Genomic DNA, 18,785 nt, shown 5'->3' with positions numbered 1-18,785 from the left:
GTCGAAACAAAAGAGAAAAATATTATAAAAGGGCTTGTCTTGATGTCGGTCCTGTAGACCAGGTTTTCATTTCTGCTCATCGACAAAGTTTCAAGGCCTAATTCCCCACGCCTCAAAAACGACGCTAACGACGCTTCGGGCCGCTCCGAGTTCCCCCAGCCTCTGTGGTCATTTACAGCCTAGCCCATCATGCCCTCGGACACAAACAACAGTCAGGGTTTCAACAATCTGGACGATGACAAGGCCGCTGCGTACGCCGATCAATTCTACCAGGACGAGAGAGCCTACTATGACGAAGCATACCCCGAAAATGAGGAGGAAGCAAAACGTCACAGAGGAGGGTTCACCAAGAAAAAGGAGAAGAAGGAGAAGAAGCAGGATAAACCCGACGGAAAGGGGACTCCCCATAGCGGCAGTAGCGACAAGAGGCAGGACAACGGTGGCGGTCAGAAGAAGGGCGATATTGATAGGCATAAAGACGGATACAAGAAGCCACCAGTGAACAATCACCCGTGAAATGCTTGGATAGTTGGTGGCGATAAGGATGATAGCCAGTTCCGTACCTGCTTTTCCAGATGACCAAGTCGCAAGGAGAGTAAAAAGAAAACCAGTACTCGGATATTGAATTACAACAGGAGATCAATAGGCCACCGGCCATTTCACTCAATGAGGTAGTGCAATAGGATGTAAACTAATAGTAACAGAGGTGGTTACTGATTTGTAGTGTAAGACATGAATCCAATACACCCACTAAACACGATGTGACACATCGCGCTAGGACAAGTATATGCCCAAGTCTAGTCGCTAGACCATCAGTACGGCTGGATCACATCCCAAATCACTGCCAGAGGCAATGAGATACAGCATGTATTGTCTTTCCAGTGCCCTTCTCTCCGCCCGCACTCTGTCATCCAGTCGAATCTGCTGCAGCGAAACAGGACGAATCACCGTCGCCGGAAGCTTCAGATAGTGGACAGCGTCTGCGTGGGACTTCATGACGTAACGCTTGTCAATGGCCTCCTGATAAACTGCCAACACGGCGTCTGGGTCACGATCGTAGGCGACCTCCTTCCACGGGTAAAAGGAGTCGTGCCGCAGTGTGTGTGGCCAGGTGCCCCGCCAGGTGATGGAGGGAGGGGAGGCCTGATAGCGGAATGAGGCCGCCAGTCCCTCGCGGCCGTTCCAGATGTGCAGGGTCTCCAGCCGGGGCATTCTTCGGGCGGCGGCGGCGGCCCTCTCGAGAAGCATGGCGGTGGGGCGAAAAGCTTCGACGCCGGGGACGAAGACCTGCGTCGTCAGGATTAGCGTCTTCAGGCGGGGCCACGTCCAAGATGGGTTGCGGTGGCAGGCTGCGAAGAAGGAGCCGGCGTCGACCAGGAAGGACGCCGAGAGGTGTTCGAGCTCCAAGCTGGCCTTGGCGACCAGTCGGCCCACTGCGGCGCTCGGGATACGAGAGAGGTCGCACTGGAACGTCTCACTTCGGGGACGACCTGTGATGAGTGCGTCTGCATACGACTCGTTGAAGTTTTCGAACAGAGTGATCCTTCGCACTTGGGGGTTGGCACAAGCAACTGATTCCAAAAGCGATTCGTAACCCTTATCGGTAGCCTTCTGTTCATATCCATCCCACTCTCGCCAGGGCTCGTAGTGGATCTCCTGGAGTCGGGGAAAACGAGGGAACATCCTGCCTAGCGACCTCGGATTCCATCTGCGCCGGGTCTGCTGGCGCAGGAGAACGCTGGTCACGGCGGGGACGGACGGCAGCACTCGCCACCACCGAGCTTCCTCGGCGTTGCTCTCAAATGTCCGCCTGTCCATAATCTTACCAAACATCGTGCTTATGATGGACCCCGGAGAGCGGACGAGGTCACGGCGTCGCTGACACTTCTTTTTTGAGCCCTTGTTGTCGCCGAATTCCAGCTTTTCCACCTTCTCTCGATCCATTGTGGTATCTGGCTCGAAGCTCAAGTGTTGAAACCCATGTTCCGAGTCGCTGGGAGAGTGTACGCTGATGTCGAGAACCAAGTCACCAGCCGGTGCCCACTTACTGAGAACTCCGAAAAAGGTCTCGAAGGTAGTTTTGATGCGAAGATCGTCGTCGCGACTGGGCGAGTCCACCGGCATCTTGTCAAGTCCCTCCCCGGGGGCGCAAGCGCAACATTCGTACTCTTCGAGTTCCCAGTAGAACCAAATGTACTTCACGTAGGGCTGCGTTCGAGGCGACACGCAGGAACCGAAGCTCGCGAGGCGTTCGGCATTGACTCTTATTCGGCTAAAGTTGTGCTGCTCGATAAATCGCTGCCACTCTCGCGAGACGGTGGCATAGAGGCCCAAAGGACTCCCGCCGGCGTCCTTCATCAATTGGTCTAGGACCATCGACCGGACCTGTGGGGGAAAGCGGCCCCAAGTTATGCTGAACTGCGACATACCTTAGTAGTTTTAGTGAGGATGTGAGTAGAAAGGATTAAGTGTTAGTGATTGAGATTTCACCAAACAAGAGCGAAGTAGGCCTCTTTATACAGGATGCTATGAGTTATCAGAGAAAGCCAGGAGGCTGCCATAATGTTATTTCAGTCGTTAAGTCAGGTTTATAAGGTTCCGTTTCTATTAGGTTGACCGACGACTTTACACTGAACCGAAAAGAAAAAAGGATAAAAAAGGTACCTTGGTAGAGAGAAATGTTTATATAGAATCGGGAGCCCAACAACTTTCTTAGAAATGTATACATTGACACCATAAATTCTGCAGTATTACAACATTCGCCGTTCATCTGGAAATGCAAGTGCTTCCGTTCTTCGTTCGGCCGTCGTCAAGGTCAATGAGGTCGGCAGCCAATAGGAGACCAAGACGCTAAATGCGGCATGATCCGCATATCGGTGGGGGCTGGAATCCCACCCGGAATGATCAACCATTCTGGGCCATAGAATAGAGAGTGCTCCCCTTTCGTCGAGTCTGGAAGCACCTTGAACCAAGAACACGACTGCTGGCGGAGCTTTTAAGGCGTGGACTCGCTGCTCGTATGAAACCGTTCTAGTTACCGCGCACCTCGAAGAGCATACATGCTACCTGATTAACTATAATTAATATGACTATGACATTCCCATTGACATCTTCCCCAACACTCGGACGAAAAAGCCTAGTGGTCCGAGTAAACTCGTGGGTGCGTCCTCGGCCCTTCTTCTCTACCAGATACTACTGCATCTGGGCTGGGGCTGGAAGGATTCCGCCGACCAAACTGCAGCACCGCTCGCTACTTCCACGCGCTAATTTCCAAGCCGCCACCAGACTTCATTCCGCACCCATGTCTACATTCAACACTACACCCCACAGCAACTCAGAGGAGTTGTCTACAAAGTCCAACTGGGAAGGCTTTATGGGCAGTACATGCGAAGAGATGCATACGACAGGTTATGCTGAGTGGGGTTTCGTTATCTACCGATGTGCGTATGGCGATGACGCGCTCTGGGACCGCTATATGAAATATTTCAAAGACGAGATCCATAACAAGCTGGTAGAGCAGGGGTGCGAGTTCATGGAAAAGTATTCGCGGTGGACCGTCGTCGAGGATAAGGTCGGCCTGCAGGGCGCCTCTAAGCTCCAGGTGCGCCGGCACTTTGTCGAGTGGCGCGACCGACACTGTGTATGGCGGCCGGGACAGCCTTGGTTCGAGAAATACCTTCCCGACCATCTGCCGGACAAGGAGACCCTGCGCCTGCCGCGCTTCAACTACTGCCTCCACGTCGACCAGGACTGCCTCGATACTGTCGACGCCCACGCCGCGGGAAAGCCTACCGAGACGCCCAACTATCCGGCGCCGTACCTGGTGGTGGCGCTTATCGATGGCGACTTTGTTGACCGCTCGCGGCCCGACGACTTCCACCAGTTCCCTCCCCTAGACGGCTGTACCCGGAAGTACGTAGGCTGGCAGTACAGGCCGGTACGGTTGATACCCGATTTCTATAATAATCACCACTATTGGAAAATGGAATCGGACATAGAGTATAGGCGGCCACCCATGATCTCACCCTTCTGCCTCGGGATTATGCCTTTGGCAAAGGGGGAGCAATGATCCATATTGTCCTAGTGGTCATCCTTGACGAGGGCGCAGGACTTGACCTGTACTTGTTCTTAGGGAGGCACAAGTAGCAAAAGCGGTCGTATGTGCTAGACTTTGGCTCTTTCGGGAATTATTAATACGATCCAATACCTAAAAGCAGAGCAGCACAGGACCCAGCAGCGAGGACCACAAGCCCCCTCCCCTACGGACGACATTTGATGCTATCCATAACGTCATACCAATACGGATACTCCTTCGATTCTGCAGCAGCGTCCAGATTCGGACGCTCATACGACGCGTTGAACCGGTCTTTCCACGTGCCGAACCCCGAAACGACGATCGGCGTGCTGCATTCGGGTTCAAACGGGTTCTGGCCCCCTCTGTACAAGAACTCATCGACGTCGACCCAGAGCGTCAGCCCGGCCATCTCCCAGCCGGGAGGCACCCCGATCGTCAGCTTGACGTCGCGCCACCGCAGCTCGTCGCGGACCCGCTCGAGGAAACGGCAGAAACGGCCTGTGCCGTTCCCGTCATCCCCGCCCTCCTCGGGGACGAGAGTGACGTCTCGCAGCCGGACCGTCTGCAGGAACTCCCGGGGCAGAGCGGCGAGGGTCTGGAGCAGGTCGTCCTCCCGGGCGCAGAACCCGCCGAGGGCGAAGTGGCGCACCGCGGCCAGACTGGCGGGCGGGCAAACGGTCTGCAGCGAGACGCAGAAGGACGCCCACTCGCTCTTGGCGGCGAACGCGTCGATCTGGATGCTCAGAGAGCGCAGCTGGGCCGCCGAAAGCGCTCGGGCGAGATGGCCCCTCGTGAACGCGGGCCAGCCGAGATGCTCCTGCGCCCCGACGAGCAGATCGAGGTGCAAGCGCTGAAATGCAGGATGGGCCACGAGGGCGGTGAAGTCGGTCAGGGCGCGGCATGGCTCCTCGAAGACGCGGACGTTGAGCCCCGTCGGGAGCCCGAAGGCGTCCAGGCGCAGCTCGGGCAGGGGGTGGTGGTCCAGATGGCGGGCCACGATGGACGTGACGGCGCGGAAAGCAGGCCAGTCGTCACCGTCGTCGTCGTCCCATTCCTCAGCCCTGGGGACTATGTCACCGCGTACCGGCCACCCGCACGGCACGTTGTAGATGAAGCCGGGTGGGAAGCTGCGGATCATGGGCGTCTGGAAGAGCGGGTAGAACAGGCGCCCGTGCGCGGCCGGGGTGATGATGATGGTGCGCAGGGCCGGGAAGCGACGCTGAACCCAGGCGTCTTCGAAGGCGCGTACGTGGGCGTTCGACTGCAGCACCTCTTGCTGTTGCAGGAGCAACTGCTGGTAGAAGGCCCAAGACTCGGATATGGGCATTATCGGGCGGGCTGTCCATTCCGCTAATTCTCGGGACTGAATGTCGGCGGATTGGACAACCTCAAGGCTTTCTTTACACGCCCGGACAAACCAGCCGGGGAATTTGTCCTCGTATGGATCGGCGTGGTACATTTGGTAGGTTTGTTCCTCTTCCACGCCGTCGTCCCAGAAACTGGAATCCTCATAATGAATGTCGGAATCGCCATCCTGGGTGTCGTCTTCTGGGAGGATCGTGTCGTCCCAGACGATCTCCACAACTTGGTTGCGGACGACGTCGCTGTCGGCGATAGCCTGGAAGACGTCCAGGTCACGGCGATTGGCCGAGAGGAAAACACGGTCTAAACGCAAGGGCGCTATTGCCTTCAAAAGCGAACATGTCAGGCGGAGGCTCTTGATGTCACGGTTGGGAAGCTGGCGACAGATGGCGCTGAGGATCTCGGTAGGGAGGTGTAACATGGAGTGAGTGAGCGTTCTGGTGAGACGGGAGTTGGATGTATTACTTAGTTGGGTCGGTCATTTAGTTGGGTTATTTAGTGAGTGACTGCGCCGGCCAGCCTTTAGCGGGGCACTGTAGGCAGTAGGTAAGGCCAATAGTGGACATCGTACGTGAGGCAGTTTTGACCTCATTCCCCTGCTTTCACCCGCTCGCTCATGTGGTTTTTATAACAAAATAGAGTCCTGCCGCCTTATATCAGCGAAATCACTCCCATCGGGGTCTTCCGTCACATTCAAAACCACATCCTATTTCTCGCGCAGCGGTCGGAATGTGGATCTCCCTACGCCCTCTAGGATACTAGCAGAGAGTGCGATACAAGCACCATCTTGTCAGCATTGTCGAGAACGTCCTCCAGTGTATTTCGAGGAACTCGGTCTAGTTTTCAAGTATGGTAAGGCACCAAGGGTCAATATTGCCGAAGCCCAGTGCCTTTGGGCCTTGAAGCAAGTTGTGCCTCATATTCCTGCCCCTGAAGTTTATGGCTGGACCCAGTATACCGAGTACACTTACCTCTTCATCGAATTCGTGCATGGTGTTACATTGGAGAACGTATGGGATTCCCTGCCACAGTCAGAGCGGATTCAACTCTGTGGACAGCTGCGATCTATTCTAGCCGAGCTGCGTACCCTTCGGCAATAGCCAAACGATCGCTTTCTAGGTAGGCACAGTAGTCCATCAATCGTCATGCTACCGTTTTTACTAACTCTTCATAGGCCATATCAATCGCGGTCCACTCACCGACGTAGTTGTTGCGGGTGGAAATTTCTCGCCAGCAGGGCCGTTTTCTTCCGTGGCAGAGTTTCACGATTGGCTCTCTTGGATGTTGGTGAAAGACAAGGGTCAGCACTGGCCAGGCATCGACCCGAAAGATATACCTGACCCGTACCGCCAAGGTCTGCCAGATGATTCTCCCGTCGTCTTTACGCGTGCCGATCTTCATCCAAGCAACATTATGGTTTCTGCAGAATATCCTCACCGTATCGTTGCTATAATCGACTGGCAGCAGTCTGGGTGGTATCCGGATTACTGGGGGCTCTGTAAAGCCGAATACACCGCAGAACCTAGATCAAAATGGGTCACGGAGTACATACCACGATTTGTGGACGGGCCTGAATGTGTGGAGGCCTTTGAAACGTATACCAGAGCTTTTGGGTACTAAAGGCACATAGCTCTCTGCTGCTTATGTGTGGGAGAGCGGATGGAATCCCTACCGAACTGCGCTGGCTGATTCTTTGGGTGATGGGCGGTTTCTTCCCCGCCTAGCAAGTGAATTGGCCCCCCTGTCATCAACCAACCAACCATACACCAGGCATCTGAGTCCCTGGCGGTGTCGTCGCGCTACATATAGGATGCAACTCGCAACTCGCAATTCTCTATTGGACACAGTGCGGTGATTGGAATGGTGCAAGGCAAACTCAATCTTTGGCTGACTCCGGCAGCTTGGAGGGGCCGATTACATTTTCAACACCGACCCGGATATAGTTAGGCATCTACAGAATCTCAGCAGTGATTGAGACATCATTGCGGGTATTATACTTGGAGGTTGTTAGCCACCTGGCCATCAAGAGAAGCACACCGGGTAGACATTTCTTACCTTCTTTTCCATTTATTAATGATGTGTGCAGGTAGATAGATGGGTTCCTGTCGCCGTTTCCTTGGGTAACCATGGACCCCAGAATTGCCTAACCGGCTGTCCGGGCGCAGCGAGTAGCCTCGATCACAGGTTATTGAATCTCAGCCTGCTTGAGATATAGGGTGTGGGTAGCATTCAGACCAGTCATGACTGCTTGTAGAAGTGGCTGCATGTGCCATCACTCTCTGTCCGCAGGTCTAACTGGTGCATTATCGACGAGCAGATCAGCCAAGGCAGAACCCGCCAAAAGAAACTCGCCATCAAGGCTGTGTGTGCTTTACGATGTGCATGCATGGAGAAAGTCCAGCTTTGGAAGGGCCCCGTCTAAGGTGTGCACACCATTTGCAATGCCTTGGAAAGTGTCCTAATGAGGCACACAGGCTGAACAGAACCGGACTTGAGCACCTTGTTGTTCTCTTGTTCAATGATGCTGCGGGATAAGTGATAAACTCATTTCACGGAGCTCCTCTCACTCAATCGAACTCAATTCTCCGTGCCCTGATCCCACTTCCGCCGGTTCGCTGGGCCACCGGACATTATGGCCGAAGCTGCCGCGACGGCTATTGGCATCGCTGGTGCCGTCAGTGTTGCTCAAAGTCTGGTCAAATGCTACGATGATTTCCTCACTGCCCGGTCTTTTCCCAACGATTATGCCGCCTTGCAAGTACGAGCGGCATTGTTGGAGAACTCTACAAAAACCTGGGCGGTCGCCGTGGGGCTTCTTCAAGAGTCAGGCGGCCGAGGTAGTCAGTTTCTTGTTGCTCAACCCACCGAGAAGAACATTCAACTGGCAACCCGGGCTATGAACTCCATCGAGGCACAGCTTAACGACACCAACAAAACCATATCATCTTATACAACCGTGGAACCGACTTCCCAAAACAATCCAAGTTCAAGTTCCGAGAACCTTGCCCCGCCAGATATCAACGACCCAAAGCCCGACAAGAAGGCCGTCGTGATGCACCGGGTGGGGGACAAGTTGCATCGCATGGTACAGCGACAACACGACGCGCTACATCCAGGGACAGTCAAACGTACACGTTGGGCAATGATTGACAAGGCGAAGCTGGAAGACACATTGGACACAATTACTGCCTTGGTGGATCGTCTCAACGCCGACTTTGCTCCTGCACATCAGAACCGACAGCTCGACCAATACTGCCAGGGTCTGGCTGGGTTGAAGCTGAGCGACGAAGAATTACAGGAAATCGGGGAGCTTCTCAGCGACAAAGTTTCTCAGACTGTCTTTAAGATGCTTGAGGGTCAGCGTTTGAAAGGGGATAGGTTCTGCAACATCCAGGTTACCAAGGATGGAGATGTAATGATTGGCGATTACTATCACAAAGACTTCCAAGGTCAACACGTTGTGAGGGTGCAAAGTAGGAACGACACCTTCGAGATTATCTCTGTCACGGATACATCGTCCCTTCTCATTGGAGACCAATTCGGGGGAAGAGCCCCTATGAAATCCGCCAAGAGCGCAAACAGAAATCTCGAGCGCCTCCGGGTGGTGAATCATCACAGCCCCCTCCTGAGGAAGCTGCGAACACTAATCATTCCCTCCTCCAATGTGTTGACTTCGTTTTACGGTTTATACCAGGCTGTTCCAGTAGAAATAAAGCACTCAAGGGAAGATTCGTTCTTATGTCATGTTTCTCTTACAGCCCATCACTTTCTCTTTAGGAAGTTTTTGTCATTCTTTACAGTCTAGCGTTATTTCTTGATCTTGGATATTGGATGAAGTATGTGAATTGATCCCACTATCAAACTCTCAAGGGTCAGCTGGTACTAGTCCTGTGAAATATCTATTAAATATATGCTAGAATGTGAATAACATGGATGGATTATATAAGATGTTGTATACAATCCTGGCTGTCTCATACAGTGCCATTCGTCCTCTGTTCCAGACTATGCTCCTCTTTACCGCATTTTTCTCAAAAATTTTCAACAGCAGAACGATTGCTGTGTGGCCTTCGGCTGCTGCAACCTGCAATGCTGTACATCCTTCACTGTTCCTGATTTGAGCATCAGCGGCGTACTCCAAGAGTAACTCCGCACCTGTCTTGTATCCCTTCAAAGCCGCCAAGTGCAGAACTGTGCATCTGTCAGATGGATTCATCGTATTAGGATTCGCTCCATTGTCCAACAAGAGTCTCACCAAAGCGTCATGCTCAGCGTAAACCGCTACCCACAACGCCGGCAACTCTATCATAATTGAGAGCGCGTCATGCACATGTTCAAAGGAACCAATTTCAGCTTTTACGTCACCAAGGAGGGCAACATATCCGCCAAACATCTTAAGTTTCCCGATTATCATACTGTCTCGACGACTCACTGCCTTCTCTTTGTCAAAAAGTACCATCATCTCACGGCAGATGCCCTGGGTGAAGTACACAGTACTGGAGTGGGCGACTAATTCTTTAATTTGCACCAGTGACGAGACATCCATTTCTTGGACCACATGTTGCAGAGTAGGAATTGTGGAGAAAACAACCTCGCTTTCAAATGCAAGTAGGGAATGTTGGATTGTCGTAGCCCCTGTGAAGATAACGTCGGCGTAATGAAGTTTCGCTAATCGGATGTTGGAAGTTGCTGTGAATTGGACTTTCCCGTAATGTATTTTAAGGGAATCTTGGATCGTCGTAGCCCCTGCGAAGATAACGTCGGCGTAATGAAGTTTCGCTAATCGGATGTTGGAATTTGCTGTGAATTGGACTTTCCCGTGATATATTGTAAGGGAATCTTGAATTGTAGTAGCTCCTTGGAAAACAACATTGGCGTTATAAATTCTCGCTGATCGGATGTTGGAATCTGCTGTAAAATAGACTGTGCCTTTATGTATCTGTAGTGAATCATGTATTGTAGTGGCCCCTTTGAAGATAATGACGCCACCATCAATGTCCAGTGATACGAAGCTTTGGGAGGGATAGAGAGGGACAAGCGACCAATTCAAGAACCTTGCTGTGCCAACTGCTGCCATGAAGTCGTCAGGTATCAACAAGCGTCGAAACGGCACCGTATTAGAGTGATCTATAACTAGGTGTCCAATTGGCGCCGTGGCATTGTCAGACATCAATAGGCATCGAATTGGCCAAACTGCAAATGTTATTGTTCGATGGAGTCGGTCTTGAAACTCAAGTTGTTCCTTCTCGGTAAAATCAATTGTCTCAGCGGACGAAGCCAATAAGACCTGGGAAGCCCGATATTTCTCTAATAGAAGGCGAAGGGTTCGAACGAAGTTTATTCGGCCTTTCTGAGCTGGTACTCGTCCCTTTTGCTTCTCACGATGAGAGAGGGGCCGACGGAATTGAGATGCTAAGTCCACTGCAGCTTCACGTACAGCGATATCTAGCGCTGTGTGTCCGCTACGGTCTCTCACCGTAACGTCGGCACCACTTCCCAGCAACAAGCCTATGATGAGGTGGTGGCCCTGTAATGCGGAAATATGAAGTGCTGTCTGTCCATTGTGATCTTGGATATTCACATTTACGCTCTTTGTCAGGAAAGACTCCATCGCTTCAGCATCCCCTTGATAGGACACGGTGTGCCATGCTGTCCAGCTGTTGTGGTCGCTGATATCGGGCATTGCTCCATGCTCCAGTAAAAGCTGTATGGTGCTCTCGTGCAATTTCAGATTTACCACATCTGCCCTTGGGGTTTGAGGCCATCTAGTACTGTGCTCTGAAGAACCAGGGTGCCTTGCGGCCCCGAGCAGGGACTGGATGGTCTTTTCATAGTCTCCGCTCAGCACCAATGCTAATGCGTAGCTGCTTGGAAAACCGTCAGGGAAAGCCGTGGAAGAATTGCGGATGAACATTTCTATGCATCGCTGACAGGCTTCGCCCTTATGAGCTTCGAGTAGGTCGCCCCGTGAGAAGTCATCTTTCTGATCAAGTTGCTGGTTTAGCAACTCTGCCCATTCAAAAGTAGATGTTGTGAGCTCTGAGTATCCACTGGCCCTGCTGGGTGGTGAGCCAGCAACAGGAAGACTCTCATCGGAAACCCCATCTCGTGGGATTAATGATTCCGAGGACCTCTCGTAGACAGAATCCCCACTTCCAAACTCAGCATCTCTGAGACTTTCAGATGCGTGTATCCACCAATTATTGATGGAATATTCGAGTAGGCGGTATTCTTCCAAGCACGAGCGCTCGGATTGCCCCGGGGCGTGAGCGAATCTGCATTTCAAGCCAGACTGGCTGCAGAATCCTATGTAGGACAAGCAGCATCTTCCAATGAATCTTTCACATATGGCTTTCTGATCGAACATTCCTCTCTGTGTCATGAGGTAGTCTTTGACGGTCTGATGCGAGAATTGTACCAGATCATCTTTAGATACGGTGATGAGGCTGGATAAGATGGCACCCACGTATTCATAGCCATTTGCTAATAACTCGGTATTAGTTGAGGTAGTCTCCAAATCGAATATAGTAGCTTCTGTCAGCTCCTTGCGGCTTAGCGGTCGTCTGGAAAACAGTAGCCAGCGGATGAGGATAGTCGCCGTCTGCGATCCTTTGTCATTAAGGTCAAGGAAAATCCGGTCGTATACTTCGGTTATCCCTGTGGGGAGCTTTGTTAAATCCTCCTTGACCTGCGTCCATGTTTCTGCTCTCAACAACAGGTCGAGGAGACAGGCTGCTAGGCGGAACCTGAAACCACTGTTAGGAACTGGATCGTGCGATTTATTTAACCGGAAGGACATATCCCAACTTACATCCCACCTGCAGTCACCTTGATGGAACCAGTAATTTGTTGCTTCTTCTCGTCATCCAACGGAAGCCAACGTCGTTGCCCGGGGATATCATTATTCCAACGCTGTAGCTCGTGCTCGATAAAGGCCATTATGTCATCTCTGATCTTGTCTTCCATCTTCACTGACTGTAAGTCAAGGACATAAGTATGCCAACTTTTCTCAGTTCCATCTCTAGTTAAATCGGCCAGCACCCTCTTAATGGATGTTTGAAGCCCTTCACTTCGACTGGTGACCAAGATGTGGACAGGGAGGTCGAGATGAACAAGCTGCCGCAAAACTTTAGCTAGTTCTTCCGCCTCTGAGGTTTTGCCAATGTCGAAAGTCGTATCGCACTCGTCCAGAGCATCAATCACTATGTATGTCGGCTCTGATCTTTCCATCATCAAACTTTCCAATCCTTCGAAAAGGGGAGTACTCGAGCACTCAATAGCTTCCCGTCTTGTATGCAACGCCTTCACTTTGTCTGGTAAATTCCCCTTGGTTGGACAAAGCTGCAGCAGAAGACATCGGAGCATTCGGGAGACGGTTCGCTTCTCGGATTCCATAGCTTTGAAATAGTAACCTGCCGTGTGATGATCGGTTCGTGATAGGGCTTTTAAACGATCGATGATTACCGAGCTTTCCAAATCAGTTTCATCGTTCGAGTCGATTCGTACGCCATCATACCTTAGGACAGTCTTTCCAGAACCTGGAATTCCTTTTATCCACATAAAGCTCATTGGCGTATCTTTCCAGGACTTAAACTCGTCCGACTTGAGTAGCCACTCGCCGGTTTCGTCGCATCGCCTTTGCTTCGCCTGTTCATGGTCCCAATGCAGATAAAGGTTTTTGCTGCACTGCGGATTTGGCAGGAGAAACTCTCGCAACTGGTCCCGTTCGCTCGGTTGATCGTGCGACGTTCCATAATTATATGTATTATTGTCGCCAATTTGCAGAAGCGATTCGCCTTCTAGAGTGATCGAGGAGTAGGTATCATCCGGCATATTGGCGTTTCTTACTGTAGCATCTCGTCAGGCGATATGGGAGATGAATAACGGGAAGGTGTTCGGAGTCGGGCTTGTAGGATACATGAAAATGGAAGCAGGTGAGATCTCAAGCTGTGTGGTGCAAGACCCCGCAGCTGAATTTCGTCAACGCATGCATGTGTATGCTTATATTTCTTTTTTCAGCATGCTGCCAGGCTGCTTGCCCAAGCCTTTTCCTCGTAGCCAATCATTATGTGTGATATGATATGCCCTTGGGGATGATGAGGGGGTTATATCCGTGAGGGGGCTACTCGACCGGTCGGCCCACGGCCGTTGATCGAATCAATCGCTGGCTTCCGCCTCATCCTACTCGTAACTTCTCCTAGTTGTGACCGCAGATTGCTTTTTTCATGAGCTCAGCTTTGCACTGCGTAAGATCGCCCCGTACCGCATAGATCGGAAAACTGCATCTCGTCCGGGTCTACGATCACGTCTTTCTAAATCTCAGCACTGGCTTCTTCTGTATCCTAACCCCAATGTCGCGGGGTAACGGACCGGCATCCACGGGCCACGACCCAAAGGCGGCCGAAACCGCGGCCGCGATCCAGAATGACGACGTCCTAGAGGGGGTGCCAAGCCACAGTGTCGAGAAGTGGAATGAACCTCGGATCAACATTTACCGGCTCTTGGTCACGAACTACTCCTTCATCATTATGGGCATGAGTGATGCCTGCTTGGGGCCTTTGATTCCCTATGTAAGTGTTTCGAGCTCACGCAGTGGCTGTTTTCTTACCCGCCACGCCAAGCCCGATGACTACTTACTTATACACCCCCTTTAGGGGGCAATGACAATAGATAGAAGAATACTATAATATTTCGTACACATTAGTATCGCTTTTGTTCCTCTCATCCTTCGTCGGCTACCTAGTGGCCGCGCTGTCCAACAACCTCATCCACCACCACCTCGGCCAGCGGGGCGTGGCACTGATCGCCCCGTCCGCCCGCATCCTCGGCTACGTCCTTCTCTGCCTGCACCTGCCGTTTCCCGCCCTGCCGCCACTGATGCTGCTCCCGGGCTTCGGCAGCGGGCTCGAAGACTCGGCGTGGAACGCGTGGATCGGCAACATGGCGTCGGCCAATGAGCTGTTGGGCTTCCTGCACGGCTCGTACGGGTTGGGCGCCACCATCGGGCCCCTCGTCTCGACGGCCATGGTCGTCAAGGCGGGGCTGCCCTGGTACGCCTACTTCTACCTGATGATCGGCCTGGCGTCGCTGGAGCTCCTCCTGACGTCGACCGTGTTCTGGGGCGCCACGGGGGCGAGCTACCGGGCCGCACGCGAGACGGTGTCGGGCGACGGCGCGCGAACCACGACGCGCACCGTGATGCGCGAGCCCCTCGTCTGGCTGCTGGCCGTCTTCCTGCTGGGCTACGTCGGCGCCGAGAACGCGCTGGGCGGCTGGATCGTCAGCTTCATGCTCGACGTGCGGCACGCCGCGCCCTTCGACGCGGGGCTAACCGTGACCTTCTTCTGGCTGGGGCTGGCCGTCGGCCGCGTGACGCTGGGCTTCGTGACGGGGCGCCTCGGCGAGAAGCGCGCCGTGGCGGCGTACCTGGCGCTCGCGCTCGCGCTGCAGGTCCTGTACTGGCAGGTGCCGAGCTTCGCGGCGTCGGCCGTCTTTGTGAGTTTCGAGGGCTTCTTCCTCGGGCCCCTGTTCCCCGGCGCCATCGTCGTCGCCACCAAGCTGCTGCCCGTCGACCACCACATCTCGGCCATCGGGTTCGCCGCGGCGTTCGGCGGCGGCGGGGCGGCTGTCGTGCCCTTTGCCGTCGGCGCTATCGCGTCCAGTCGCGGGGTCTGGGTCTTGCAGCCCATCATCTTGGCGGTGCTGGCGTTCCTGCTGCTGGCTTGGCTCGCCTTACCCGGGGGGCTGAGACGGGGCGGGCTGGAGTATGCTCGTGAAAATCATGAGAAGATCGGGCACCAGGTGGTGATGGCGTACAAGTGGGTGAGGGGCAAGTCCAGCAAGGGGTCATAGATACCAATATATGAGTGCGGCCAAGATAAGGATTGGGAACCAGCAATAGACTCAATACAAATTACAGTGTGTAACGAGCATTTTCATATATCCATTTTGAAGTGCTTCCAATGGGTAACCAATTACCTGCTACTGGAGCATTAAAGGATCAAGTTGATGTTATTAGTCGGTGTGTCGGCCACCTCCGTCCATTGTCGTTATCGGCCAGAGGATGGTGGGGTTGATTGCGACTACCACTTGCGGGAGGCTTCAACGGCTTCGATACCCTGATGAAGGTTGCCCTGATACCTTGTTGACATTCTCGCCGTGTACAGTGTCCGCCATCGGACCTCGGTCTTGCTGGCCATCGGTTTAGGGAATGTTAGACATCCCAGCCATTCCATCCAAAAAAAGAGATGTCTATAAAAACAAAGACGCCATCAATCCCGAAACTGATATAGGCCAAATAACCTCAGATCTCGACTTTATTTGGTCGCAGAACCCAAGATGCTGGCCGTATCCTTATTTGCTGCATTGGCTCCTATTTTCGCTGGTGTGTTGGGCCATGAGCATCATATTGGGCGGCGAGACAACCAATTTCCCATGCCCGATCCGACGCTCTCGATCAATGGCATTCCCTATTCCACAAGAGCACATTGGATGAGGCAAGCCAACTCGGCGCTTCCCGGGCCATGCCCATTTGCCGCGTTCGGCACCGTCATCGTCAACCATACCGGCAACAACGGGCTAGGCCAACTCGTATGCACCGGCGCCAACACGAACCGACAGACGGGCAATCCCACCCTACACGGTATGAATGACAAATCCCCCCTACCCTCCCCCTGACCCAAAGCAAACCCAACATACCTACCAAGTATACACACTCACTCTCGTTTGTTCCCCACGGCCCATCAGGCGAAATGGCCGCCATCAACAACTGCACCCTCCTCCTCACGGACCCGCAAGGCCCCTACCAGCTGAGCCCGAGCGCCGCGCTCGCGGCCTTCGCGGGGCTGACGCTGTACACCAACGCGGAGAGCTGCCCGATGTGCGCGTCGGCGGTGCGGTGGGCGGGGTTCCGCGAGTACGTCTACGGCACGGGCATCGACGCGCTGATCGCGGGGGGCTGGGGCCAGATCCGCGTCCCCTCGGCCGACATCTTCCGCCAGTCCTACGACCTGCCCAACCCGAGCCGGCTCATCGGGGGCGTGCTCGTCAACGAGACGGATCCGTACTTCGCGTGGCAGTTCGACCCCGAGGCGCCGTGTCCGCCGGGGTGTGGGAGGGGCAAGGGGGCCGCGGCGGGCTGTGTTGCGAAGTAGTGTAGGCTGCAGATGGGATCATGCTGCAAGCATTTAGTTAGTTGTGTGTATGTAGATAATACTACCTCTGACCAGTGCATGTCATAACCCAGGGCATTCAGCATCAGTCGAGTACAAACCCGCCATTACAGAAGTAAAGACGACATGGCTCTACTATATCTGGCGCCCAGAATAATGCTCAGGCAAAAAAACACCCAAACATTATCACCTGGAAGTTACTGTGCTGCCAGGTATTCACGTTGGATTCGAGGCTCTCTGTACCATTCAGCAATGCAAGCTTGAAGAACTCCAAGCAACACTTATTTCGAAATCTGTGACCAATACAAATGCCATTAGCGCTAGACTCAGCCGTAACCAAACCAACGGTAAATGAAGGGGCGGCTTGGATATATCGAATAGTACATGGGTATAAGCATCCTGACGAGGGGTATATTATCGGCCTGCTCTAGGGCATCGACTTGGCCACGTTCCAAAACTCTTGATACTTGAATCGCTGCAGATAGTCCCGAGCATCGGTATCCGACTCCATCACCCTCGATCCCCACTTCTGGAAGGCGCGCTCGCGGATGTCACCCTCGAACACGAGCTCGCACTTGTTGGCCCCCAGGTCTTTGAGGCCCCTCTCGTCTTCGGCCTTGAGCCATTCCCGCATGGCCTCGGCCTTTTCCGCCTCCTTTTCCCTGGACGGTGCGTTTTCTGTCCAATCGATGCGGTTCAGCATCAGTTGCTTGTACTTGCGTATACTGTGGTCACCGCCCTCCACGATCACCAAGCTTTGCTTAGGGTGCATCACACAGGCGCCCGTCAAAGCCATCTGCTCTGCATTCCGACCAATCTTGAAGCGATGTTGGCCATTGACGAGAGTAGTGATCTTGAAGACCAGCACATGCAGACCTTGCGCGGCGTCCTTCTCTTGATTCGCGGCAAGCTTCTCGTGGCGTTGCTCCTTGGTGAGCTTCCGCTCATCGTTGCGCTGGAGATGTTCGTCGTGCCTCTCGGCAACCTCCTTGCGAACTTTGGCTTCCACGGCAGAGGGGTCCAAAACGGCCTCCTGCCCAAGCACTCTCATCAAGTTGCTCATCTTCACCTTGGGTTTCTCGGCCTCCACAAGACCCAACCTCTGCTTGGCCTGCAGCTCCCGGAGATCGGCCATTCGGCGCTGCCTCCGCATCTTGGCCATTTCCTTCTGCGTCAAATACATAGGCTTGGGTTCTGGGATGGTCTTGTCTTGGGGCGGTTCGATGGCCACGGGGTGCTGGATATAAGCTGTGATAATGGAATCGGGTGTGTCGATCTTGTACTCGGAATCATATGAACGCTCCGAGAGCAGCCCCTCGTCTGTCCATTCTATTTCCGGCGGTGCTTCCACGAGGAAGCTCTTTTCCGAATCGTCTTCGATGCGCTTCGTAGTTTGGGTGATCTTGCGCTTCAGCTCCTCCAAAGCCGCCTGTCTCCGCAGAGCGTTCGCCTGGGCAATGTACTTGCCCTTCTGGTTGAAGACCAGCTGCCGCGACTGGCGGGGCTTGGCACCGGCAGCTGGGGGAGCCGAGGAGTCGGCAAGGTACGGGTTGTGTTCCGGAGCCGTGGGCTTCGGTTTGGACGAAGACGTGTGTCGCGCATTCTTGGTGTGGTTCGACTTGTTGAAGGGCTTGGAGGGCGCGCCCAAATCAGCGAGGGCGGGATGTAGTCCTACAGAAAGTCCACCAGTCGCGACGTTCTTTTGCGGCGGCGTGGGCACGTCTGCTAGAGCTGGGTGCAGGGGCGTCGATAAGCCGCCTTTCGCTTGGCTGGAGCCGACGGCGGCGGCGACACGGGCCTTGAGAGCAGCAAGTTTGTCGGCAGCAGAAAGGCCCTCGGGTTTCTGGACTCGGTTCGAAGCATCATGTCTTGGCCCCAGGCCAGGCGAGCCGTGTCGATTCATGATGAATATGGATGTGGATGTGAGGGGAGGATTAAGGCGGCTGGCTGTTGACCAAATGGATGCCTTTGTTAGCCAATTCGATACCTAACTTTGGTACTGCACCTAATCTTGGGTTGGGGTAGAGCATCTAGTGCAAGTCACGTGCTTGACCTGACTAGTAGAGAGAGAGCAAACACGCTGCCTGGCTGCTGAACAGAGCAAAGAGCTGTGGCCCACTAACAATCCACTGTAAGAGCCGCCAATGCGCCCCGCTATCTGCCGTTTTACACCGCTAAAA

The 18,785-nt window shown here is 53.7% G+C and overlaps 10 protein-coding genes across 10 annotated transcripts; 6 read left to right on the top strand and 4 right to left on the bottom strand.

Moving 5' to 3' along the window:
- Positions 1-189: 189 nt before the first annotated feature.
- PG998_008839 (uncharacterized protein) lies at positions 190-516 on the top strand (the record flags this gene model as incomplete). Its single annotated transcript, XM_066875655.1, has 1 exon — positions 190-516. The coding sequence occupies one exon, from the start codon at positions 190-192 to the stop codon at positions 514-516; it is 327 nt and encodes a 108-aa protein (XP_066727811.1).
- A 288-nt stretch (positions 517-804) lies between these two features.
- PG998_008838 (uncharacterized protein) lies at positions 805-2,427 on the bottom strand (the record flags this gene model as incomplete). The annotated part of the gene is made up of 1 exon (XM_066875654.1): positions 805-2,427. One exon carries the CDS (start codon positions 2,425-2,427, stop codon positions 805-807), a length of 1,623 nt encoding a protein of 540 aa, XP_066727810.1.
- An 874-nt stretch (positions 2,428-3,301) lies between these two features.
- Positions 3,302-4,069, top strand: PG998_008837 (uncharacterized protein; the record flags this gene model as incomplete). The annotated part of the gene is made up of 1 exon (XM_066875653.1): positions 3,302-4,069. One exon carries the CDS (start codon positions 3,302-3,304, stop codon positions 4,067-4,069), a length of 768 nt encoding a protein of 255 aa, XP_066727809.1.
- A 190-nt stretch (positions 4,070-4,259) lies between these two features.
- On the bottom strand, positions 4,260-5,858 carry PG998_008836 (uncharacterized protein; the record flags this gene model as incomplete). The annotated part of the gene is made up of 1 exon (XM_066875652.1): positions 4,260-5,858. The coding sequence occupies one exon, from the start codon at positions 5,856-5,858 to the stop codon at positions 4,260-4,262; it is 1,599 nt and encodes a 532-aa protein (XP_066727808.1).
- Positions 5,859-6,078: 220 nt separating this feature from the next.
- Positions 6,079-7,012, top strand: PG998_008835 (uncharacterized protein; the record flags this gene model as incomplete). Its single annotated transcript, XM_066875651.1, has 2 exons — positions 6,079-6,520; positions 6,612-7,012. Coding segments are annotated over 2 exons (843 nt in total), but the record flags the coding sequence as incomplete, so codon positions are not given.
- Positions 7,013-8,069: 1,057 nt separating this feature from the next.
- Positions 8,070-9,242, top strand: PG998_008834 (uncharacterized protein; the record flags this gene model as incomplete). Its single annotated transcript, XM_066875650.1, has 1 exon — positions 8,070-9,242. The coding sequence occupies one exon, from the start codon at positions 8,070-8,072 to the stop codon at positions 9,240-9,242; it is 1,173 nt and encodes a 390-aa protein (XP_066727806.1).
- Positions 9,243-9,302: 60 nt separating this feature from the next.
- Positions 9,303-13,267, bottom strand: PG998_008833 (multiple ankyrin repeats single kh domain protein; the record flags this gene model as incomplete). Its single annotated transcript, XM_066875649.1, has 3 exons — positions 9,303-9,336; positions 9,415-12,180; positions 12,246-13,267. 3 exons carry the CDS (start codon positions 13,265-13,267, stop codon positions 9,303-9,305), a joined length of 3,822 nt encoding a protein of 1,273 aa, XP_066727805.1.
- A 518-nt stretch (positions 13,268-13,785) lies between these two features.
- PG998_008832 (Bypass of stop codon protein 6) lies at positions 13,786-15,286 on the top strand (the record flags this gene model as incomplete). Its single annotated transcript, XM_066875648.1, has 2 exons — positions 13,786-14,004; positions 14,105-15,286. The coding sequence occupies 2 exons, from the start codon at positions 13,786-13,788 to the stop codon at positions 15,284-15,286; spliced, it is 1,401 nt and encodes a 466-aa protein (XP_066727804.1).
- A 486-nt stretch (positions 15,287-15,772) lies between these two features.
- Positions 15,773-16,587, top strand: PG998_008831 (guanine deaminase; the record flags this gene model as incomplete). Its single annotated transcript, XM_066875647.1, has 2 exons — positions 15,773-16,076; positions 16,181-16,587. The coding sequence occupies 2 exons, from the start codon at positions 15,773-15,775 to the stop codon at positions 16,585-16,587; spliced, it is 711 nt and encodes a 236-aa protein (XP_066727803.1).
- A 445-nt stretch (positions 16,588-17,032) lies between these two features.
- Positions 17,033-18,508, bottom strand: PG998_008830 (uncharacterized protein; the record flags this gene model as incomplete). The annotated part of the gene is made up of 1 exon (XM_066875646.1): positions 17,033-18,508. One exon carries the CDS (start codon positions 18,506-18,508, stop codon positions 17,033-17,035), a length of 1,476 nt encoding a protein of 491 aa, XP_066727802.1.
- Positions 18,509-18,785: the final 277 nt, after the last annotated feature.

The sequence above is a fragment of the Apiospora kogelbergensis genome (assembly GCF_038363985.1).
Source record: "Apiospora kogelbergensis strain CBS 113332 chromosome Unknown utg000006l_segment0_segment0, whole genome shotgun sequence".
NCBI classification, from domain to species: domain Eukaryota; kingdom Fungi; phylum Ascomycota; class Sordariomycetes; order Amphisphaeriales; family Apiosporaceae; genus Apiospora; species Apiospora kogelbergensis.
Note: the sequence above shows the minus strand (reverse complement) of the source record. Positions and strands in the feature narration are given on the sequence as shown.